At 48.1% G+C, this 22500-nt stretch overlaps 4 protein-coding genes across 6 annotated transcripts in view; 3 read left to right on the forward strand and 1 right to left on the reverse strand.

Moving 5' to 3' along the window:
* gnl2 (G protein nucleolar 2) overlaps nucleotides 1-4756 on the forward strand; it is a 14467-nt gene extending 9711 nt beyond the window's left edge. For both annotated transcript variants that reach the window (XM_061245512.1, XM_061245521.1), the window contains 4 exons: nucleotides 1-443; nucleotides 1547-1626; nucleotides 3869-3948; nucleotides 4344-4756. The exon at nucleotides 1-443 is cut by the window's left edge and continues 9 nt beyond it. In XM_061245512.1, coding sequence (XP_061101496.1) covers nucleotides 1-443; nucleotides 1547-1626; nucleotides 3869-3948; nucleotides 4344-4484 — 744 coding nt within the window. In that variant the 3' untranslated portion in view covers nucleotides 4485-4756. The remainder of the gene's footprint in view (nucleotides 444-1546; nucleotides 1627-3868; nucleotides 3949-4343) is intronic.
* dnali1 (dynein, axonemal, light intermediate chain 1) lies at nucleotides 4757-11972 on the reverse strand. Its single transcript, XM_061245555.1, has 6 exons — nucleotides 11546-11972; nucleotides 9752-9888; nucleotides 7882-8051; nucleotides 7015-7193; nucleotides 6079-6243; nucleotides 4757-5675 (listed from the first exon to the last, which is right to left on the reverse strand). Exons 1-6 carry the CDS (start codon nucleotides 11624-11626, stop codon nucleotides 5640-5642), a joined length of 768 nt encoding a protein of 255 aa, XP_061101539.1. The 5' UTR covers nucleotides 11627-11972; the 3' UTR covers nucleotides 4757-5639.
* Nucleotides 11973-12133: 161 nt separating this feature from the next.
* snip1 (Smad nuclear interacting protein) lies at nucleotides 12134-16102 on the forward strand. Of its 2 annotated transcripts, XM_061245543.1 has the most exons (5): nucleotides 12134-12402; nucleotides 12478-12689; nucleotides 13052-13160; nucleotides 13691-14271; nucleotides 14990-16102. In XM_061245543.1, exons 2-5 carry the CDS (start codon nucleotides 12514-12516, stop codon nucleotides 15249-15251), a joined length of 1128 nt encoding a protein of 375 aa, XP_061101527.1. In that variant the 5' UTR covers nucleotides 12134-12402; nucleotides 12478-12513; the 3' UTR covers nucleotides 15252-16102. The 2 variants fall into 2 exon arrangements, with proteins under 2 accessions (XP_061101527.1, XP_061101518.1); XM_061245534.1 differs by having other exon boundaries at nucleotides 12167-12689.
* Nucleotides 16103-19548: 3446 nt separating this feature from the next.
* si:ch211-1i11.3 (mitogen-activated protein kinase kinase kinase 5) overlaps nucleotides 19549-22500 on the forward strand; it is a 37115-nt gene continuing 34163 nt past the window's right edge. The window contains exons 1-3 of the mRNA XM_061247637.1: nucleotides 19549-20019; nucleotides 20356-20495; nucleotides 21867-22054. Coding sequence (XP_061103621.1) covers nucleotides 19689-20019; nucleotides 20356-20495; nucleotides 21867-22054 — 659 coding nt within the window. The 5' untranslated portion in view covers nucleotides 19549-19688. The remainder of the gene's footprint in view (nucleotides 20020-20355; nucleotides 20496-21866; nucleotides 22055-22500) is intronic.

A 22500-nucleotide genomic window follows, 5' to 3' on the forward strand; every position in this document is an offset into this window, starting at 1 on the left:
AGACTCGCTGCCCTGCCAGGGGCCACACAGGAACAGGAAGTGAGCCCCGCCCAGGAAGAGGGGGTGGAGCCTGTGCCCGAGGGGGCGGAGCCAGATGCCCAGACATCGCAGCAGGGGGCGGAGCCTGTGCAGAAGATCCAGGTCTCCTTCCACCAGAACTTCGGCCGCATCAACGTGGTGCCCGAGTTCACTGACGAGGACCTGGTGCCCGTGGAGGTGTCGGACATCTCCGACCTGTCAGATGAGGAGGAGGAAGAGGAGGAGGAGGAGGAGGGTGGGGAGAAGGAGGAGGAAGAGCAGAAAGTTGAGCAGGCCGGGGACTCCGCCCCCGCCCCTGCAGACAGCAGGAGCTCCCGGGAGGTGGTCCGAGCTCTGGACGAGAAGATCGCCAAGTACAAGCAGTTCCTGTCGCGCGCCCAGTCCAAGAGGTTCTCCGCCATCCGGTACGCTCCCGCCGCGCCCGCTCTCCGCTCGGCATTCTGGGAGCTGATGGACGCTCTGTCTCCGATTCGCTCCCCAGGGCAGAGAGCCAGAGAGACTTCGTACACGAAATGTGAATCAGGCCTAGCAACAGCAGACTAAAATGGTCAATTTATTGATTCGTTTTTAACATTATGAAAGGGATTACCAGTGAACTATAGCTTTAGGATTGCATTACACGGCATTTAGCAGACGCTCTTATCCAGAGCGACGTACAATGAAGTGCAGATCAAACACCAGTACAAATGCGAAGAGGATCTGAGTGGACAGTACAGTTCCGAGTCCTAGTGTAAACATACAGATACAGTAGGAACCCTTGAAGATTCATGTGGAAACCATTTAAGGATTAACTTTGTTCTGATGTCAGAATTGTTCTTTTTGAAACAGAATATTTCAGTTTCTTTCCCCTTATACCAGCTGCCGAATGCCGGGGTCCACATCTCTGTAATTAGCTCAGTGAATGCGAGCGATCGATGTCTCAGTGAGGGGAAAGCTCTTCACCCAGTGAGACCAGTACAGATGTTTGTGCGAACATCTTTTAGCTGCAGTGAGGCCGGCCAACCATACACACTTTTTGAGGTAGAAATCTGATTTCTAATTGTCCTTCAAATTGTCCCATTAGTGCTCTGGGACAGCATAGAATATCTCTATTAATAATAGGAGACAGGAGACAAGAGACAGGGCTGGAGACAGGAGACAGGGCAGGAGGCAGGAGACAGGGCAGGAGACAAGAGACAGGGCAGGAGGCAGGAGACGGGGCAGGAGACAAGAGACAGGGCAGGAGGCAGGAGACGGGGCAGGAGACAAGAGACAGGGCAGGAGACAGGAGACAGGGCAGGAGGCAGGAGACGGGGCAGGAGACAAGAGACAGGGCAGGAGACAGGAGACAGGGCAGGAGGCAGGAGACAGGGCAGGAGGCAGGAGACAGGGCAGGAGACAGGAGACAGGAGACAGTTTGCCCAGTCATGTAGTGGAGCAGAGACGCGAGGTGGGAGACAGGGTGGCACGGGGCAGGACGTTCTCTGTTCTTTTGGTTAAGTGTTCCCGTGTCGTTTCCTCTCCGCAGAATCCCCAAGGAGCTCTCCGCGACCATGCGCCCGCCAGTGGAGCGGCAGAGACCGGCGCCCGCAGAGCCACGCCCACAAGGTGACAGCCCAGAGTCCGCTTTAGCATTCCTCACCCAGAGACCCAGAGTCTCATCCACAGCACTGCGGCAGAAAACCTCGTTCGGCTTTTTATATTAACAAGATAACTTAATATACAGGGAGGAATTCTTGACCAGGTCATTTAGAAAACTCCTTAAACAGATGTTTTGTCCCTTTCATTGTGTACTGTGTGCGTGTGCATCTCTCTGTATAAGGCAATCTGCTCAGAAAATTATATTATTTTAATTGGTTGAGGGAACACGGGATTCCTGTCTCCCACCCCGGTGCATTATGGGTGCTATTCGCAGCAGTAATGTGGAGCAGTGAGGTCTGGTGGGGGTGCTATAGCTGACTGTTTTAATCAGGGTTAGTTTAGTACAGTGGGCTATGGCTGACTGTTTTAATCAGGGTTAGTTTAGTACAGTGGGCTGTATCTGACTGTTTTAATCAGGGTTAGTTTAGTACAGTGCGCTGTATCTGACTGTTTTAATCAGGGTTAGTTTAGTACAGTGGGCTGTAGCTGACTGTTTTAATCAGGGTTAGTTTAGTACAGTGGGCTGTATCTGACTGTTTTAATCCGGGTTAGATTAGTACAGTGGGCTATAGCTGACTGTTTTAATCAGGGTTAGTTTAGTACAGTGGGCTATGGCTGACTGTTTTAATCAGGGTTAGTTTAGTACAGTGGGCTGTATCTGACTGTTTTAATCAGGGTTAGTTTAGTACAGTGGGCTGTAGCTGACTGTTTTAATCAGGGTTAGTTTAGTACAGTGGGCTGTATCTGACTGTTTTAATCAGGGTTAGTTTAGTACAGTGGGCTGTAGCTGACTGTTTTAATCAGGGTTAGTTTAGTACAGTGGGCTGTAGCTGACTGTTTTAATCAGGGTTAGTTTAGTACAGTGGGCTGAAGCTGACTGTTTTAATCAGGGTTAGTTTAGTACAGTGGGCTATGGCTGACTGTTTTAATCAGGGTTAGTTTAGTACAGTGGGCTATGGCTGACTGTTTTAATCAGGGTTAGTTTAGTACAGTGGGCTGTATCTGACTGTTTTAATCAGGGTTAGTTTAGTACAGTGGGCTGTATCTGACTGTTTTAATCCGGGTTAGATTAGTACAGTGGGCTATAGCTGACTGTTTTAATCAGGGTTAGTTTAGTACAGTGGGCTGAAGCTGACTGTTTTAATCAGGGTTAGTTTAGTACAGTGGGCTATGGCTGACTGTTTTAATCAGGGTTAGTTTAGTACAGTGGGCTATGGCTGACTGTTTTAATCAGGGTTAGTTTAGTACAGTGGGCTGTATCTGACTGTTTTAATCAGGGTTAGTTTAGTACAGTGGGCTGTATCTGACTGTTTTAATCAGGGTTAGTTTAGTACAGTGGGCTGTATCTGACTGTTTTAATCAGGGTTAGTTTAGTACAGTGGGCTGTAGCTGACTGTTTTAATCAGGGTTAGTTTAGTACAGTGGGCTATGGCTGACTGTTTTAATCAGGGTTAGTTTAGTACAGTGGGCTATGGCTGACTGTTTTAATCAGGGTTAGTTTAGTACAGTGGGCTGAAGCTGACTGTTTTAATCAGTGTTAGTTTAGTACAGTGGGCTGTATCTGACTGTTTTAATCAGGGTTTAGTACAGTGGGCTATAGCTGACTGTTTTAATCAGGGCTAGTTTAGTACAGTGGGCTATGGCTGACCGTTTTAATCAGGGTTAGTTTAGTACAGTGGGCTGTAGCTGACTGTTTTAATCAGGGTTAGTTTAGTACAGTGGGCAGTATCTGACTGTTTTAATCAGGGTTAGTTTAGTACAGTGGGCTGTATCTGACTGTTTTAATCAGGGTTAGTTTAGTACAGTGGGCTATAGCTGACTGTTTTAATCAGGGTTAGTTTAGTACAGTGGGCTGTATCTGACTGTTTTAATCAGGGTTAGTTTAGTACAGTGGGCTATGGCTGACTGTTTTAATCAGGGTTAGTTTAGTACAGTGGGCTGAAGCTGACTGTTTTAATCAGGGTTAGTTTAGTACAGTGGGCTATGGCTGACTGTTTTAATCAGGGTTAGTTTAGTACAGTGGGCTGAAGCTGACTGTTTTAATCAGGGTTAGTTTAGTACAGTGGGCTATGGCTGACTGTTTTAATCAGGGTTAGTTTAGTACAGTGGGCTGTATCTGACTGTTTTAATCAGGGTTAGTTTAGTACAGTGGGCTGAAGCTGAACCTGAATATTTAAATGTAAAATTGCCCCCCCCTCCACCCCCCCAGTGAGCACAGCAGTGGGCAGGAAGAGGAAGTTGAAGGAAGACGGCGAGCCGGGGCCCGTGTCCAAACAGACGTCCAAAGAGGTACACGCCGTTCCTCCAACACTCAAAACCGCCATTTATCCGTTGAGAAAGGCCCGTTTGTACTTTGTGTGGTTACTGTGATGTGGTTATATTGGGGCAGCCTGTAGCCTAGTGGCTGAGGTGCATGACTGGGACGTGGACGGTTGGTGGTTTAAAGGGGTTACAAAGATACCATCCGCACAGCTGCTGGGCCCTTGAGCAAGGCCCTTAACCTCACACTGCTCCAGGGGAGGAATGTCCCCAGCTCAGTCTAATGAACTGTAAATGGATTAAAGCTGTTTGGATAAAAGCGTCAGCTTAAGTACCTCTTAAAATAAAATGATGTTGTTCCCTGAGGGGGAGAGAGAGGAGCCCGTGTTCCTCACACGTCTCCTCTCTTCTTGCGTCTCTTCCAGAGGAGAAGGCAGGAGCGCGCTCAGAAGGCCAGGAAGGTGGGTGTGCGGTACTACGACACGCACAACGTCAAGAACAAGAACAAGGACAGGAAGATGCCCAGAGAGGCCCAGGGCAAGGGCAACAAGAAGGCCAAACACTAGCCCAGCTTCCCCGGCCTACGACCCCAGCCAGTGCTCCCGTCAAATGGACCCTGTGCCTCCCGTTTGTGTCCGTCTCTCCTGGCGTCTGTCTCTCCTGGCTTTTAGCCCGCGCGTTTCACGACGCCTGCCTTAACCCTCCGCTGATCCCGGGAAGGAGTGATGAGACTCGGACAGTGTTTCTGCGTGAGGAGCGTTTATTGTACACACCGTTTATAATCCCATTGAGTGGATACGCATGTACAGTCTCAAATGCAATAAAAACATCAACAATGTGTGAGCCAGGTTTGCACTTTTATTCACAAACAACAACGGTACAAAACCCCCAATTCTATAATATAAAACTCTTATAATTTTTCTGTTTTAACGAAATCAAGAATAATGGCAAAGAGACCATTGTGAACTTTTGAACGTGGGGTAAAACCTGCTGTGATCTAATGCTCTCAACTCGACTGCAGCAGAACTTTCATTTACAGGTCAAAGGTCAAAGGTCAGAGTTGAGATCTTAGTGAGCAGCCCCATTCTCAACCTGTTGTTTCTCGTTCAGTAGCATGTGTGGTGCACCACCAGTCAGAAGAGAAAGTATTACTTTTGGTTATGCTACCGCATAGGGAACAAGTTATGGCGGTATATAATTTACAGATATTGTAAACATTTCTTTATTCATGAATCCTAAATAAATTGTAGATAAAAACCATACATATGAGAGAAGTTGCATAGCAAACTTACTTGGTAAATTCCTTGTTAATGCCAGTTAACTAGGCTTGTGTAACAACTACAGCGAGAGTAACAATGTGATTTGCATATTTAAACAGGCAAAATTATTTCTGCAAACACTCTTTTTTTTTGGTTAAAGTTGTCAGTTAACACAAGGTTATCTTTTCCCTTGGAGTTTTAACAGAAGAACATCATTGGTCCAAGAGTTCATTTGAAAAAAACGACAGTGATGAACATAGAATATATGCTGGAAACGGCATGGAAAAAAAAAACTACCTGTCAAGCAATTTAATCCTGGTGGGCCAAATGATGAACATTGACGTTTAGCAGAACAGGAATCGACATTTTGCAGAGAGCTTGAAATGGTGTTATAAATCGGGCTTCCATTTTGTGAAAAAAGCGTACACAGTGACAGAAACGCGGTGTTTTGGGGTCCAGGGGTCACTTCTTCGGGGCGACGAGGCCCTCCAGCTGGGCCTAATGATCACAAGAGCACACAGTCAGAGAGCAGCTGGCACAGGAAGTACTCTTCAACTCAATTAGTAGCTCAGTGCTCACCTTTAGCTGCTAATTGGTGCGTTAGTGTCTCAGTTGCTCACCTTTAGCTGCTGATTGGTGCGTTAGTGTCTCGGTTGCTGCACCTTTACCTGGCGATTGGTGTGTTAGTGTCTCAGTTGCTCACCTTTAGCTGCTGATTGGTGCGTTAGTGTCTGGCCTCACCTTTAGCTGCTGATTGGTGCATTAGTGTCTCTGGCCTCACCTTTAGCTGCTGATTGGTGCATTAGTGTCTCTGGCCTCACCTTTAGCTGCTGATTGGTGCATTAGTGTCTCTGGCCTCACCTTTAGCTGCTGATTGGTGCGTTAGTGTCTCTGGCCTCACCTTTAGCTGCTGATTGGTGCGTTTGAGGAACTGGATCTCCTCGGTGTGCTTCTTCTCGTCCACCTGCCGTCTCTCCGTCTCGCGTTTCTCGATGGCCTCGCACTTCGCCTTCTGATCGTTCACCTGGCGCTCCAGGTCCTTCTTCTCACCCTCCAGCGCAAGGATCTGCACAGGGGAGAGTGAGAACGGAAATCTGTGACTGCCCCCTACAGGTGGAGGAGTAATATTGTAGCCACATTCAGCACAGGTCAAATTTGTGGCTGGATATTAAGATTGTGACCAAGTCTGAGCAAACATGGACTGGCAAACTGTCCCATAATGAAGAGCCTTATCTTAAAACAAAAATGGATACTGAACTGAAACTCATCATGATTTTTATTATGAGATAGGGCTGAGAAAAGTGCCAAAAAGAGAAGTTCAGACATTCTGGGTATCCTTCCTGTTATTACAGACATTGATTGTACACGTACCCTCAGCCTACTCCGGGTCAAAAAACACTTTTGACGTTGTTGTACATTTTTAGATTGTATTACATTCATTCATCTGATCCAGACTGACTATACAGAACTTGCTTGGTTAGCAAAACAGAGATCCTGAATACATGACAATCCCTAAGAAGAAAAACCTAAAACCGTAAAGAAAATCGCCTGAACTGGGACAAAGGGTAGGGCTGGGACTAGGAGGGGAACCAAATCAGAAGATGGACAGTGACCCCTAGAGCATGATGGGAAACGCGGTCCACTGTGACTGGGCATGATGGGAAACGCGGTCCACTGTGGCTGGGCACGATGGGAAACGCGGTCCACTGCGGCTGGGCATGATGGGAAACGCGGTCCACTGCGGCTGGGCATGATGGGAAACGCGGTCCCCTGCGGCTGGGCACGATGGGAAACGCGGTCCACTGCGGCTGGGCGTGATGGGAAACGCAGACTGTACCTTCTTCTCCATGTCGGCCTTGCCCTGCTCGGCCTGCAGGGCCTTCCTCATGCCGAACGCCACGCTGCTCTCGTACAGCGTCTGGTACGCCTCGATGGTCATGCGGATCTCGTCTCGAACCCGCAGCAGCAGCAGGCCGCGCTCCGAGCAGCTGATGGTGATCTGTCTGATCAGCTCGTCTGGGGGACAGAGGAGAGGAGAGGGGGTGAGAGGGGGGGGGGAGGGGGTGAGAGGTCAGGAAGCCGTAGCCCTGCTCCCGGAGGGACACGGTGCCTGAGCGCTGTGCTCCAGACGAGCACCTGCCCGGTCAAAGTCAAGGACTTATTGCCATCGTTGTCCTTGCCACTGTATGTTATGTTATGCTATTTTATGCTATGCTATGGTATGTTAAGCTATGTTTTGCTATGCTATGCTGTCTTATGTTACTGTATTTCATTTATTTGACATTAAGAGCAATACACTTGTATAAAACCAATATAAAAGCAGGGATAAAACTAAACAATTTCCATCATTGTCCCTGCCACTGTATGTTATGCTATGCTATGTTGTGTTGCAGTATGGTATGCTGTGCAATGTTACTGTATGTTATGCTATGCTATGTTATGTTGCAGTATGGTATGCTCTGCTATATTACGCTAGGTTATGCTATGCTATGTTATGTTGCAGGATGGTATGCTGTGCTATGTTACGCTAGGTTATGCTATGCTATGTTATGTTGCAGGATGGTATGCTGTGCTATGTTATGCTAGGTTATGCTATGCTATGTTATGTTGCAGGATGGTATGCTGTGCTATGTTACGCTAGGTTAAGCTCTGATCACACTGAGAGGTGAGCCTGCGGGACGTGTCTCTGGAGGTCGGGTCGTACCGAAGCACTGCGTGTAGAGCTCCCTGCGTACGGGGCAGATGCCCGTCTCGCGCGCCTGTCTCTGCTGCAGCTTCAGGTCCAGCAGCTCCTGGAGCTTCACCACGTCCATGCGCGTGCAGGGCGTGCACGACACCTGCTGCACCCACAGCTGGCCGCTGTCCACCCACTCCCTGCAACCACACCACACTCAGTCTGATACCCACTCCCTGCAAGGACACCACACTGAGTCTGATACCCACTCCCTGCAACGACACCACACTGAGTCTGACACCCACTCCCTGCAAGGACACCACACTGAGTCTGATACCCACTCCCTGCAAGGACACCACACTGAGTCTGACACCCACTCCCTGCAAGGACACCACACTGAGTCTGATACCCACTCCCTGCAAGGACACCACACTGAGTCTGATACCCACTCCCTGCAAGGACACCACACTGAGTCTGATACCCACTCCCTGCAAGGACACCACACTGAGTCTGACACCCACTCCCTGCAAGGACACCACACTGAGTCTGATACCCACTCCCTGCAAGGACACCACACTGAGTCTGATACCCACTCCCTGCAAGGACACCACACTGAGTCTGATACCCACTCCCTGCAAGGACACCACACTGAGTCTGATACCCACTCCCTGCAAGGACACCACACTGAGTCTGACACCCACTCCCTGCAAGGACACCACACTGAGTCTGATACCCACTCCCTGCAAGGACACCACACTGAGTCTGATACCCACTCCCTGCAAGGACACCACACTGAGTCTGACACCCACTCCCTGCAAGGACACCACACTGAGTCTGATACCCACTCCCTGCAAGGACACCACACTGAGTCTGATACCCACTCCCTGCAAGGACACCACACTGAGTCTGATGCCCACTCCCTGCAAGGACACCACACTGAGTCTGATACCCACTCCCTGCAAGGACACCACACTGAGTCTGATACCCACTCCCTGCAAGGACACCACACTGAGTCTGATACCCACTCCCTGCAAGGACACCACTCTGAGTCTGATACCCACTCCCTGCAAGGACACCACACTGAGTCTGATACCCACTCCCTGCAAGGACACCACACTGAGTCTGATACCCACTCCCTGCAAGGACACCACACTGAGTCTGATACCCACTCCCTGCAAGGACACCACACTGAGTCTGATACCCACTCCCTGCAAGGACACCACTCTGAGTCTGACACACCCACAGCTGGCCGTTATCCACCCACTTCCTGCAAGGACAGGGTGAGGCACCCAACATTTCTGTCATATGAAACACTTTACCTGAACCCCTCGCCATAAGGCTGACATAACACTGCCATACACATGACATAACACTGTCATACACATGACATAACACTGTCATACACATGACATAACAGCTGTCACAAGATGATGTCAGGTTATGTCAAATGACATAAAACATTTATCAGTAAATGTTATGACCGTAACAACTGCACAGCTGCACAGTACTGCAGCATGATCGATGCTGACGAGCAACGTCACGATGTCAGCAGGGTGGTGTGATGTAATCTTGTAACCTAAAGGCTGCAGGTTTGAGTCCCAGCTAGGACAATGCCATTGTGTTACCATGGTGTTACCCTGACGGAAGCATGGTGTTACCTGGGTGTTACCATGGCGTTACCAGGGTGTTACCATGGTGTTACCTGGGTGTTACCATGGCGTTACCATGGCGGAAGCATGGCGTTACCGTGGTCTTACCCTGACGGAAGCATGGTGTTACCTGGGTGTTACCATGGCGTTACCAGGGTGTTACCAGGGTGTTACCATGGTGTTACCTGGGTGTTACAATGGCGTTACCTGGGCGGAAGCATGGTGTTACCTGGGCGTTACCATGGCGTTACCTGGGCGGAAGCATGGCGTTGAGTATCTCCTCCATTTGCTGCTTGCTGCCATCTCCCGTGGGGCTCTTGGATTTGGGGGGCGGGGGGACGGGGGCGGTCGAGGCTGGCTGCAGGGGGCTCACTCTCAGAGAACGAGACTGCAGCGCAGGGGGAACAGCAGCACGGCCATTAGGCACGGCAGCGTTACCGAAGCCTCAGCAGAGCGGAGATTCACACACATGTCACTTTTTATTCCACTGCCAACACAACCAAAGTAGTGAAACGGCCTGGACTCTCTAGATGTCCTGTCCAATCACTAACTGCACACAGGCTATATTTATCCGATAACTGCCAAACTGAATTACCTGCTTCTCCACTGAACACGCTACGCTGTCTGTGGCGGATGGCTCCGGATAAAAGGGTGCTCAGACAGTTCGTTTTAGGATGCCAGTCCACATCGCACACGAGCATTCGTGAAAGGAGAGGTTTGGCTGATCAGATTTGAGAATGTTGCAACACGATCCGTCGCCACAAACTCCTGCCAGCCGTCAGTTTGCTCGTTGAAAAGTCAAACGTTTCCCTCCAAAAGTACGGTAACGGTAGACTGAAATGTGTTATTTTTTCTATGTACTTAAAGCATTTGAATTTGAAATCAAAAGATGAAGTACAGATAATTAGTTTTTATTTCATGGTATTTACATGTTACATGTGTTAAGTTTTAGCGTTTTGAGTTCCCCCAAAAGAGGTAAGAGCCGTCGTCTGGCATCGAAGCGTGTCAATGTGTCCCTGAGCTAGACACCTCACCCCCAATTGGTCCAGACGAGCTGATTGGCACCTCGCATGGCAGTCAATCACCATTGGTGTGTGAGTGTATGTGAATGGGTGAATAAGAGGCATTCATTTGGATAAAATCTCTATATAAATGCAGACCATTAACCATTTACCATCCTCTTCAGTAAGCAAAATACTCGATTGGATTTATATCAGGTGAAACTCCACTTTCTCCACATCGATGGTTGCGTAGGCCATGTGTTTGGGGTCATTGTCTTGCTCCAGGATGAAGCACCAGGCCAAATAATCAGAGGGATTTCTTTGTACGTACCCAGACGAAACCTGTCTGCTATACGGATCCTACTGCTGCATTCTCCATTACATCATCAACAACGATGAGTGAGCTTGTCCCAGAAGCAGCCGTACATGCCTATGCCATGACATCATCTCCTCCATAGCCTATTTCATAGATGATAAGGTGGTAAGCTGTTCCTCCATTTTCAACTTTGTTGCGTTGGTCTCATCTGTCCATAAAACTTATTTCCAAAAAATTTCTGGGCTTGTATCTGTACTTTTTGTCAAATTCTAATTTGCCCTTTTGATTCTTGCTGCTGATGAGAGGCTTGTAGACTATAATTCTGCTCTTGAAGTCTGCTGTTTACTGTGGCTTCTGATATTTCCACCCCTGTTCTCTAGAGACTGCTGGTGGAGGCTAAAACTAAGACTATACACTGCTCCTTTACGTGTGAACAAAATTCAAGTATAGCAAAAACGACCAATTTCTCTCAACCGTTACCACTGTATATTTAGTAATAAGAACATCAAAGATATTGGCCACGTTAATTGATTTACAAGTTGAACGTTTGTTTGAATAAATAAACCCTAAAAAGAAAAATAAATCTAGAAAACTGTTTATAAAACAGTTAAATGTATTTGTGTAGTTCCAGTCTGAAAAGACAGGTAAAGATAGACGCTAGATACCTTCACTGGCTGTACAACTTTCAGTAATACCTGCCAACACAGTCGCTTTAACTTTTTTCTTACCTTGGGAGACTTCTTCTCGGTGTTTCTGGTTATCAGAACTGGAGTGTCGAATTTCAGTAGTGAATCGACTGATGGAATCATAATGGCAAATTCAGTCTAATGCACAGTATATTATTTTAACTGTCTTTTTCAACTTAGTTGCCGATTAGCAGGAGCCAAAGTTTCACTGCGGTAGCAAACAACTCCTCCAAGAGTAGGCTATTGTATACTGTTTCCAAGACAACGGTACCCCACAGCGGTACGGCAGCCGTGCAGGGAGGAGCGCGTTAAAAACAAGACAGCAATATAAATGGAAACTTTTAATCATTGTTTCGTTTTAAACGCTCGCCAATAAACTAAGTTTATGCTATGTGAATTACACGAATGAATGAATCTTAAGTTTTTTTGTGCATCACACACCACGTAGTAGCTAATTAGTTAGGCTGAGTTGGCTAGCGTTAGCTAGTTAGAAAAAAATGGCTAGACTAGTTAGCAAAGTTAGCAAGCTAACGCTACCGTCAGCTAACGTTAGCAACCCTCGCTTGTTCATAACTACTAGCTAGCCTAAGTCTGTTAGCAACGAGTAACTTAAGTGTTAGCCTATCTAGCTAAGCGAATTCATGTGGGGTGAAATCTAAAATAAGCCTGTCCAAATGATCTGGCATATGGCAACCCATTGAAATAATAGCTAAGCATCGCTAAAATAAATGAGAACTTAGGTGTTAACATTTCGATTAAACTGGTAAAAAAATATAACGCAAAGGCATTTTACTGTAAGCGGAACCTATAATGTTTAGGCGTAAATGTCTAGCCGAGACGTTTGTACAACGTTCTAACCGGAAACGGAATGTATTAGGAGGACATGTAGACCGCCGGCGGTGTGTAAAATTGGAAGCAATGTGAGATTACAATACATATATACATGTTTTAATGTTGTATTACTTTATTTAAAGGAACAACAAAGATTAACCAGTTGATATTTGAGGAGAATGGAGAAGGACCGAAGACACAGAAGGGATGATTCCCCCCCTCCAGCCCGGGAGAAAAAGATGAAAATCAAACAAGAGAAACTTAGTCCGACCAGGCCACAGAGATCCCGGCGCTCGAGTTCGGGGTCTAACGGGAGTAGCTCTAGCCCTGCGCCGCCGAGGAGACGAGCAGACAGGTGGGTGCGATGGATTTCGATTTAACTTGAACATTTTTTAGTTAAATTGAAACGCAGTAGTTAGCCTTATTTAGCTACTTTGTCGTCGCTGCATGTTATCTAGCGGGATGTGTGGTAGCCGAGTGGAATTGCAATAATTGTCACTATCAACAGGAGGTTCCAACTTTCACCCCTCTCACTGTTATTGTGCTGGATGATGACAAAATTGATGAATACGTTTCATGGCGACATACTTTGGTTAGATGTGTGACATCTAACTGTGTGACTTTTGTTTCCATGTTGACTACATTCGTCAATTGGCAGTTGCATTACATGGAAATGGACGCATCATACGAGTAAAACGGTGTTTATGTTTTGAATAGATCGCCTGATAGAAGAAGAGACCGGTCGCCTGCAAGACGGGAGAGCAGATCACCCAGGAGAAAGAGGACCAGAAGCCCTGCCCGGGATAGCGACGTTAAAATAAAGCGGGTAACATAACCGGGGGTACGGGGCCACGATCACGATTAAATTGGGCAGCTAGATATTTAAATAACCCATTATCTTCAGCTCATGACAAAGGGACAGTTTAAATATTTAGTACGTATTGTTTTGTGTTGTGGCAGAAATTTACTCTGCTTTCGCTGTATATCCAGGCATCAATATGGACATTTATACAGTATACACTATACAGTACACACTATACAGTACACATTACCAATGTCCTAATGACTTACAGGGTCGAACCAGGACCCGGCTATGGAGGCGTCCAGCATGCTGCCTGAATAGTCCAGAATACTTACCTCAGACATTTTAACGGATAGGTTTCTTGCGGGCCAAACGGTCCTGTAATAATATTACACTTCAGTGAAACCCTGCTCCACATGCAGATGCTTTCCGGATAAAACATGATGACGTTCAAAAAACAAACACAAATTATAATACCAGCAAGTTTCGTGACACAGGCATGTCATATCAGTCATACCGTGATTCGTGGTGACCCCTCCCCTATCTGCCCCCAGGAGCGGGACGATCACCGCGGCGACGAGGAGCGGCGGCGGGGGGGTCGCTGGGACTCGGGGGACGAGAGGCGGGGCGGGGGCCCGGAGGAGGAGGAGGAGCGCTGGGGGTCGCGGTCGCGTCAGCGGCGGGGCGGGGGGCGGCCGCGGGACCGAGACGGGCAGGCCTTCCAGCAGCAGCAGGCCGAGCGCGATCGCCATGACGACCGGCGGCGGGAACACCGGCGGCGCCTGGTCGCCGAGGGCGACGGCGCGGAGGACCCCCCCGCCTTCGGCCCCAGCGAGACCGCCGAGGACGGGGGCTCCCCTCCCGCCGAGAAGGAGAAGCCCAACTTCGGGCTGTCGGGCGCCCTGGTGGAAGATACCAACACGTTCCGGGGGGTGGTCATCAAGTACAACGAGCCCCCCGAGGCGCGCATCCCCAAGAGGCGCTGGCGCCTGTACCCCTTCAAGAACGACGAGCCGCTGCCGGTCATGTACGTCCACCGCCAGAGCGCCTACCTGCTGGGCCGGCAGAGGAAGATCGCCGACATCCCCATCGACCACCCCTCCTGCTCCAAGCAGCACGCTGTCTTCCAGTACCGGTCAGTTCTACTTTTTCGTTTTCAGTTCTTGGAAGGAGGATACGCAAAGTAAGAATTTCATTGTATGGTGTAGCCGTTGTGTTTTACTGTGCATATGACAATACAACTCTTGAATCTTGAATCAGCATTACGTTACGCTGTTATCTGAAGCAGCGGACAAAAGAGAGACTCCTTATATCCGCTAGTTAAATATCATAGTGTGCCAACACTGGACACTATGCTGGCACGAGTATCCCACAGTGCATTGCGCTTTGCCAAGCAAACAAGTGTGGTTCAAACCACAGTGGCAAAAGAGTCAAACAATTTCAACGCAACCGTTACCTTTAACTATGCTTAGGGGAACGTAGTTAAAATTAATTTATATGTTTTACATAATTTTCTGTTTTCGTGAGACAAAAGTCTAACTAGCCGCTGTCATGCGCACTGTGTTTAAAGTGGTGCCCTTTTATGACAACTTAGTATGTAGTAAATCCATCTTACTTTTTTCTCTTAATGTGTTATATCGGTGCACTAATGTATTATATAGGTGTGCTTATGTGTTATATCGGTGTGATAATGTGTTATATTGCTGCGTTAATGTGTTATATAGGTGTGCTTATGTGTTATATAGGTGTGCTTATGTGTTATATAGGTGTGCTTATGTGTTATAGGTGTGCTTATGTGTTATATAGGTGCGCTTATGTGTTTTATCGGTGCATTCTCTGTGTCTCTACCCCAGGCTGGTGCCGTTCACGCGCGCGGACGGCACCACGGGCAGGAGGGTCAGGCCCTACATCATCGACCTGTGCTCGGGAAACGGCACCTACCTGAACAACGGCCGCATCGACCCGCAGCGCTACTATGAGCTGAAGGAGAAGGACGTGCTGAAGTTCGGCTTCAGCTCGCGGGAGTACGTGCTCCTGCACGAGTTCTCCGACACCAGCGAGGTGGACGCCAAGCCGCAGGAGGAAGAGGAGGAGGACGAGGGCCTGGACGAGTGAAGCCCCGCGGGATCGTGGGAAATGGAGTCCACGACTGCAGACAGTGTAGTCACTGACTTTCAAACAACCTCTCGTTCTCTCTCTCTCTCTCTCTCTCTCTCTCTCTCTCTCTCTTTCTCTCTCTCTCTCTCTCTCTCTCTCTCAGAAATGACACAGCCTTGTGCTGAAATGTGTTGGGCAGCATCCAGGGTTCAAGGAACATGCGACACACACACACACACACACACACACACACACACACGCACGCACGCACGTGGCCACAAACGGCCGCTTCTTTGAGGCGGTTCAAAGCGAGGATGTCTGATTTATCTATTCTCAGGTCATTTGTATTAGTGCTTTTGTGCAGTCTGTTGGCTTCGTCCCCCGTCCTGTAGCCTGCCGTGCTTCTGCAGTGTACACTCAGAGCCAGTAATGCCCCCCCCAGCTGCCGTTTGTACATTATTTCTTTTACAGTGAAAATAACGCTCGTGTCCAGACAGGCTGATGTGTTGAATGTGCACCCTGGATGTTTTTTTTTTTTTACACACACACACCACGTGAACACGGTTCACTCGTTTCAGGTTAAAAGGACTAAAGACCAGAAGAAGAGAATGGTTTTCTCACTTTGTGTACAGTTTTTCTTTGGCTTAGACCAGGACCTGCTCTGTACAGCTTTTGTGGGACAGAGTGTTGCCATAGTGCTCTACATGTTGCTGTAGTTCTACAGACATCTGCTTTTCTCAGACAGTTGTGAATAATTCAGATTCTGCCCTGCAACAGACTGTGCTTTATTCCTTTATACTGCAGCCTACGTATATATCTCAGTTTCTTTTTAGATGTTTTTTATTGTACATAAAGATCATATAAAATTATTAGTGCTTCCAGTGAGTTATTGTGTCATATTGCAGCACGTGGACTAAGTGAAACGGAACTTTAGACACATTTGGGACGAGTGTCAACATTTGCAGTGAAGTTTTTAAATTATAAGACCATCTGTCTAAGGCAGTGGTCCTCACTCCTGGTCCTGGAGAGCCGCAGGGTGTGCTGGGGTCCTCACTCCTGGTCCTGGAGAGCCGCAGGGTGTGCTGGGGTCCTCACTCCTTGTCCTGGAGAGCCGCAGGGTGTGCTGGGGTCCTCACTCCTGGTCCTGGAGAGCCGCAGGGTGTGCTGGGGTCCTCACTCCTGGTCCTGGAGAGCCGCAGGGGGTGCTGGGGTCCTCACTCCTGGTCCTGGAGAGCCGTAGGGTGTGCTGGGGTCCTCACTCCTGGTCCTGGAGAGCCGCAGGGTGTGCTGGGGTCCTCACTCCTGGTCCTGGAGAGCCACAGGGTGTGCTGGCTTTTGTTTTCCCTGCGGCTCTCCAGGAGCACTGATCTAAGGCTTGCTGTAAGTAATTGGCTGTATCATTATAAATCAAGAACGGACAACTCCAGTTCTGGAGTGCCGGTGTGTATGCAGGATTAACTCCAGTCCTGGAGGACCGGTGTGTATGCAGGATTAACTCCAGGCCTGGAGGTTGGTGTGTATGCAGGATTAACTCCAGTCCTGGAGTGCCGGTGTGTATGCAGGATTAACTCCAGTCCTGTAGGGCCGGTGTGTATGCAGGATTAACTCCAGTCCTGTAGGGCCGGTGTGGATGCAGGTTTTTTCAGCCACCAGTTACCCTGGCTCAATCAGAACACAGCTGCTGTTCACATCAGGGAGTGTGGCTAAAAATGACAGATCATGTAAATGACTGGGCTAATTAAATCATTAAGAACAGAAATTGGGTCTGAAATCCAGAAGCGGATGCAGCCCACCTTGTTATGAATTAAGCTACATGGGGCAGCCTGTAGCCTCGTGGCTAAGTTACATGAAAGTCCAACTTCATGCCGTGCTATGATACAAAGATCACCATTTACTACTGTCCGTAATGGGTTGCCTTATGCCAACAACGAAAACCACACCATGAAGCCTTAAAGCCTAATAATATAAACATGTCCTTATGATATTTTTATTACAGTTCATTTACATTTTCCATTTGCACAAGGGATCCACCTACTTCTGCTCTTAAACTCCTCCAAGATCGCAAACGCACTGAAGAGCGGTATTCATTAAACATCTGTAGCCTTGTGGCAAGGTAGGTCGCCGGGACCCAGAAGGTCGAATGGTAAATGGTTGGCATTTATATAGCGCCTTTATCTAAACCGCTGTACAATTGATGCTTCTCATTCACCCATTCATACACACATTCACACACCAACGGCGATTGGCTGCCATGCAAGGCACCGACCAGCTTGTCAGGAGCATTTGGGGGTTGGGTGTCTTGCTCAGGGACACTTCGACACAGCCCGGGCGGGGGATCGAGCCAGCAACCCTCCGACTGCCAGACGACTGCTCTTACTGCCTGAGCAAATGAGACGACTGCTCTTACTGCCTGAGCCAATGAGACGACTGCTCTTACTGCCTGAGCCATGTCGCCCTTAAGACGCTCACGACTACTGTCTGTTCTGGCTCCACGGTGGTGGAACGAACTCCCCGTTGAGGTCAGAACTATAGAATCCCTCCCCACCTTCAAGCGCAAGCTGAAGACACACCTCTTCAAACAGCACCTCTCCCCATCCCTCCCTACCTCCCTGTGAACCTTAATTGTTGTCTCTGTGACTTGTGTATCAGTATTTTAGTTGGCTAGGTAAGCAGTGTTTGGATAGTTAACTTTGGTGACTTTTGCTCTGTTTGTTTGTTTGTTCAAAAAAAAAAAAAAAAAAAAAAAAATGGCCCTTGTCCTTATCTTTGTTGTACAGGTAGCAGTTGAAATTGTACTTACCTCTAGGGTCTTTCAGCGAACTTATCCCTGGTTATGGGTATGCACTTTGTTGTACGTCGCTCTGGATAAGAGCGTCTGCCAAATGCCAATAATGTAATGTAATGTAATGACTGCTCTTACTGCCTGAGCCAATGAGACGACTGCTCTTACCGCCTGAGCCAATGAGACGACTGCTCTTACCGCCTGAGCCAATGAGACGACTGCTCTTACCACCTGAGCCAATGAGACGACTGCTCTTACTGCCTGAGCCAATGAGACGACTGCTCTTACTGCCTGAGCCAATGAGACGACTGCTCTTACTGCCTGAGCCAATGAGACGACTGCTCTTACTGCCTGAGCCAATGAGACGACTGCTCTTACTGCCTGAGCCATGTCGCCCTTAAGAGTTAAGATCCATGTTGCTGTCCTTGAGCAAGGCCCTTAATCCCACATTACTCCAGGGGGGATTTTCCCCTGCATAGTCTAATCAACTGTAAATTGCTTCGGATAAAACCAGAATCCCAACTTTACCCATTATCAGCCAGAATGCTCAGAATGTTTTTTTTACACATATATATTATTTGATGCCCAACGTGGGGCTGTGACGCCCTATCGGAGGATTCATCAACTCCGGCCCTCAAACTCTAATCCATCCGTGGTTTTGGCCAGACGGTCTTCACACCAGGTAAAGGAGGGAGGGTGGAATACCAGCGACTATCAGGCCTCCAGAGGTCGCGCACAAACCGAACCAAAACGTAAAACCCATCGCGCAGAATTGTGTCATGACCAAAATGTGTTAAACCACTAGGGGGCAGTATTTCCCAACCAGCGGCACACAAGTCTGCCCGGACAGTGGAACAGCGTCCAGGTGTCGTCACTGAACAGTGCGGGCCCATTTCAAATACATTTTAGAGACTGTCAATCCATAACTACAAACGTTGTTAAACTCAAATTGGTCGAGTGTCAATTTAATTGCTTTCCCAGAGTTGTTGCAAAAAAAAAATGATTGCATGATTTTTCTGTCAACCTTCGATAATTTCTTGTTAAAGCTCTAGTGCCAGGTCGTAGTTTGCATTGCAAATCTTTGTCGTGTTCTTTTCCTGAATTAGAGAGAATACTCCAGCGCGCGGGTGGAGTGCAAACATGATCTAGTAACAGGGCGTCCTGTTTTGAAATAAGACCACGGTATGAATTCATAATGAGCTAGCGGAAATAACTTAACTGACTGTACCAACTGTAGGGTGCCATAAAGTTTTATTGTTTGTTGACTAAATATTTGTCGACACGATACGTCGAACGAGTGGTTGCTTTACGCGTAGCCTATGCATGTCTACGCATAGCGACGCCAGTTGTATTTAAGTAAAGCTCATTCAATGACTTCAATTCCGGGATATGAAAACCAAACCGAAAGGGGAGGAAAACTGGAAATGAAGGGACGGGGACTGCGAAAAAATGCAGTCTCTCTCTCTCTCTCTCTCTCTCTCTCTCTCTCTCTCTCTCTCTCTCTCTCTCTCTCTCTCTCTCTCTCTCTCTCCTTCCGATAGAGGATAGAGGCGTGTCCACGGGGGGGTGGGAATGTTTTACGCAACTTACCTGTGGAATAGAATAAGCGTGGACGTGAGGCGGACATATAAACATTCGCTGCTGATTTTGCAGTCAAACACAACAAACTGGCCATGGAGAGAAACGATCGCAGGCGAAGGAGCCTGCAGGACTTCAGAAGGAGAGACTCGCTGCGAATACCGGCTGGAAGTATGTGGCAGGACCCCTTGGCTATCGAGCTGAGCAGCGCGAGTAAGGGAATCGTCTCGCCGCGAACGCGGACCAGGGCTCTGTCGGTGGTGTTCGTTGTTGTCGAAGACGCGTCGCTGCCGCAGACGGAGGAGAATCTGTCACTAAAGTGCCTGAAAGAAGCGTGCGCCGACGTACGAGCCGTCTTCAAAACTATCCCCTTCGAAAGGATTGCTCTCGGGACGACGGATATTCTGGACAGCTTTTATAACGCAGGCAAGTGCGGACATGCTGATAAGTAGGTTGTCTGTATCTGACTGGTTATCGGAATGAGCCACAGGTCGATTTGGGTCACACGCCAGTTTTTTTTTGTGTGGTGCAAAAAGTAGGCTACTGGTTTGGTTATCGCTTGCATATCCATTTACCCGTGGTTATTGTTTTACCAAATCAATGTAAAACATGGATGGGATCCGAATAGCAGCTTTCAGTTTGCAAGCAATCGCAAGTCGACGAACTCCCTTTGTGATTACTAACCGATCATGCCCCAGGTGCCAGAGTGCGGCGAGAGTGACGACAGGCCCAGAGTTAATTGTACGATCGTGTGTTTTCCAGATGTCGCCGTCGTGGAGATGAGTGACTCCTTTTGCCAGCCCTCGTTGTTCTACCACCTCGGCGTCAGAGAGAGTTTCAGTATGACCAACAACATCATTTTGTATTGCAACAAACAGGACAACGACCTGCAAGCGCTGAAGGTAAAACCACGCAGATGCAGATGTTGTACAGATGTTTTGCTCACTATGTAGATGGTAGGCTATAGTGTGTCCACCCCAAACACGGGAAAAATATGTTGTCATATACTTTAAAAATATGGCAAATGTATGTTGATCCTTCCTCATATGTTTCTTATATTTGACATACATTACAAGTGGCAATTCGTAATATGTCCGTTTGCATTTGACATAAATGTTTTATAATATATCGTTTGCATATATATATATATATATATATATATATATATATATATATATATATTTGAGCATTTCTAGCTCACTGGACCAAACACTTCGGCGTAGGTTATTTCTGGCCTCGCAGGTTTTCCCTTTCTCTGTTTGCCCTCGTTTTGAATGGTGTTTGTCTTCTCCGCATATCGTTAGGGACCACATTAGAGCGACATTACAGGGCAATCAGCGCTTAAATGAGTGACATAAAAACGCACTAATAGCCAAACTGCAAGTGTAATTAACGTTCATCCGTTTGAAGGCAGTTTCTTTAAGACCAACAGCCAAACCTCAACGCAAATATCCTGTCGTCAAATGTTGTTATTTTATCTTCTCTTATTGATTTCATTACTGTTATAATGTTATTCAACGGTGCATACACCCACTTTTAACACGCCCAAGATTCCCAGTGAAAGCTTTTGTTTTTGCGTGACCTATAAGTGTTATACGGGCTTGTCAGGCTAGAATGCCGAGTTCCCCCGAGGGCACGGATCTTCTCTCGAAATAGCAGGACTGGCAGAGTTTTCAGGCTCCATCCTGTTTTTCTCAGCGAACCTCTGCCTCCCGTGCGCAGCATGCGAGCGTGTGGTCTCCGTGGAGTGTGCTGGAACGTTGCGTAATAAACAGATGAGAAGTTGGACCGTTAAATTCGCTCAGTGAGGCAAATACTATAACTTTCACGCTGCTGTCTCGTTTGCCGGATGAATTGTGCTACATTTAAAATATAATAAAGAAGCTCTGTGTGTTTGTGTGTGTGTCCCTCTCTCCTTGCAGGAGCTGTGTGTGTGTGTGTGTGTGTCCCCTCTCTCCTTGCAGGAGCTGTGTGTGTGTAATGTGTGTGTGTCCCCTCTCTCCTTGCAGGAGCAGTGTGTGTGTGTGTGTGTGTGTGTGTGTGTGTGTGTGTGTGTGTGGGGGTCCCCTCTCTCCTTGCAGGAGCAGTGTGTGTGTGTGTGTGTGTGTGTGTGTGTGTGTCCTCTCTTCCTGCAGGAGCAGTGTGTGTGTGTGTGTGTGTGTAATGTGTGTGTGTCCCCTCTCTTCCTGCAGGAGCAGTGTGTGTGTGTGTGTGTGTGTGTGTGTGTGTGTGTGTGTGTGTGTAATGTGTGTGTGTCCCCTCTCTCCCTGCAGGAGCAGTGCGGGAGCTACAGTTTCCTGCCCTACGTGGTGTCTCCTCAGGGGAAGGTGTTTGCGTGCGACGCGGGGATGATCACCAGCATTAAGGAGCTGATGAGGCCCAACTTCAAGCTGGAGCCCCTGCTCACGCCCCTGGTGGACCGGCTGGTCCGTCTGCTGGACAGCGTTCAGATACACTCCAGGTGAGCCCTCTGTGAGCTCCTATTGGTCAGTTCAGAACTCCTGGTGAGCACTCTGTCAGCTCCAATTGGTTCATTCAGAACTCCAGGTGAGCCCTCTGTGAGCTCCTATTGGTCAGTTCAGAACTCCTGGTGAGCACTCTGTCAGCTCCAATTGGTTCATTCAGAACTCCAGATGAGCCTCTGAGCTCCTATTGGTCAGTTCAGAACTCCTGGTGAGCCCCTCTTCTCTGCTGTCATTGGTCAGTTCTGACGTCCAGGTGATCTCTTCTCTAGGCAGTTCAGCTGAGAGCTCCAGGCGTTGTGTGCTAATGCTTCTGACAGTACCAGACAACGGATCCAGGGTTTCTCATATTGGGGTGTGGGAATGTTGGCAACCCAGTGATGTGTTTTCAGCTCTGTGAGCTGAATATAAGTGGCCTGAAAACCTGGGATTTTTTGATGCAGTT

The sequence above is a fragment of the Conger conger genome, chromosome 1 (genome assembly GCF_963514075.1).
Source record: "Conger conger chromosome 1, fConCon1.1, whole genome shotgun sequence".
In the NCBI taxonomy this organism is placed as follows: Eukaryota; Metazoa; Chordata; class Actinopteri; order Anguilliformes; family Congridae; genus Conger; species Conger conger.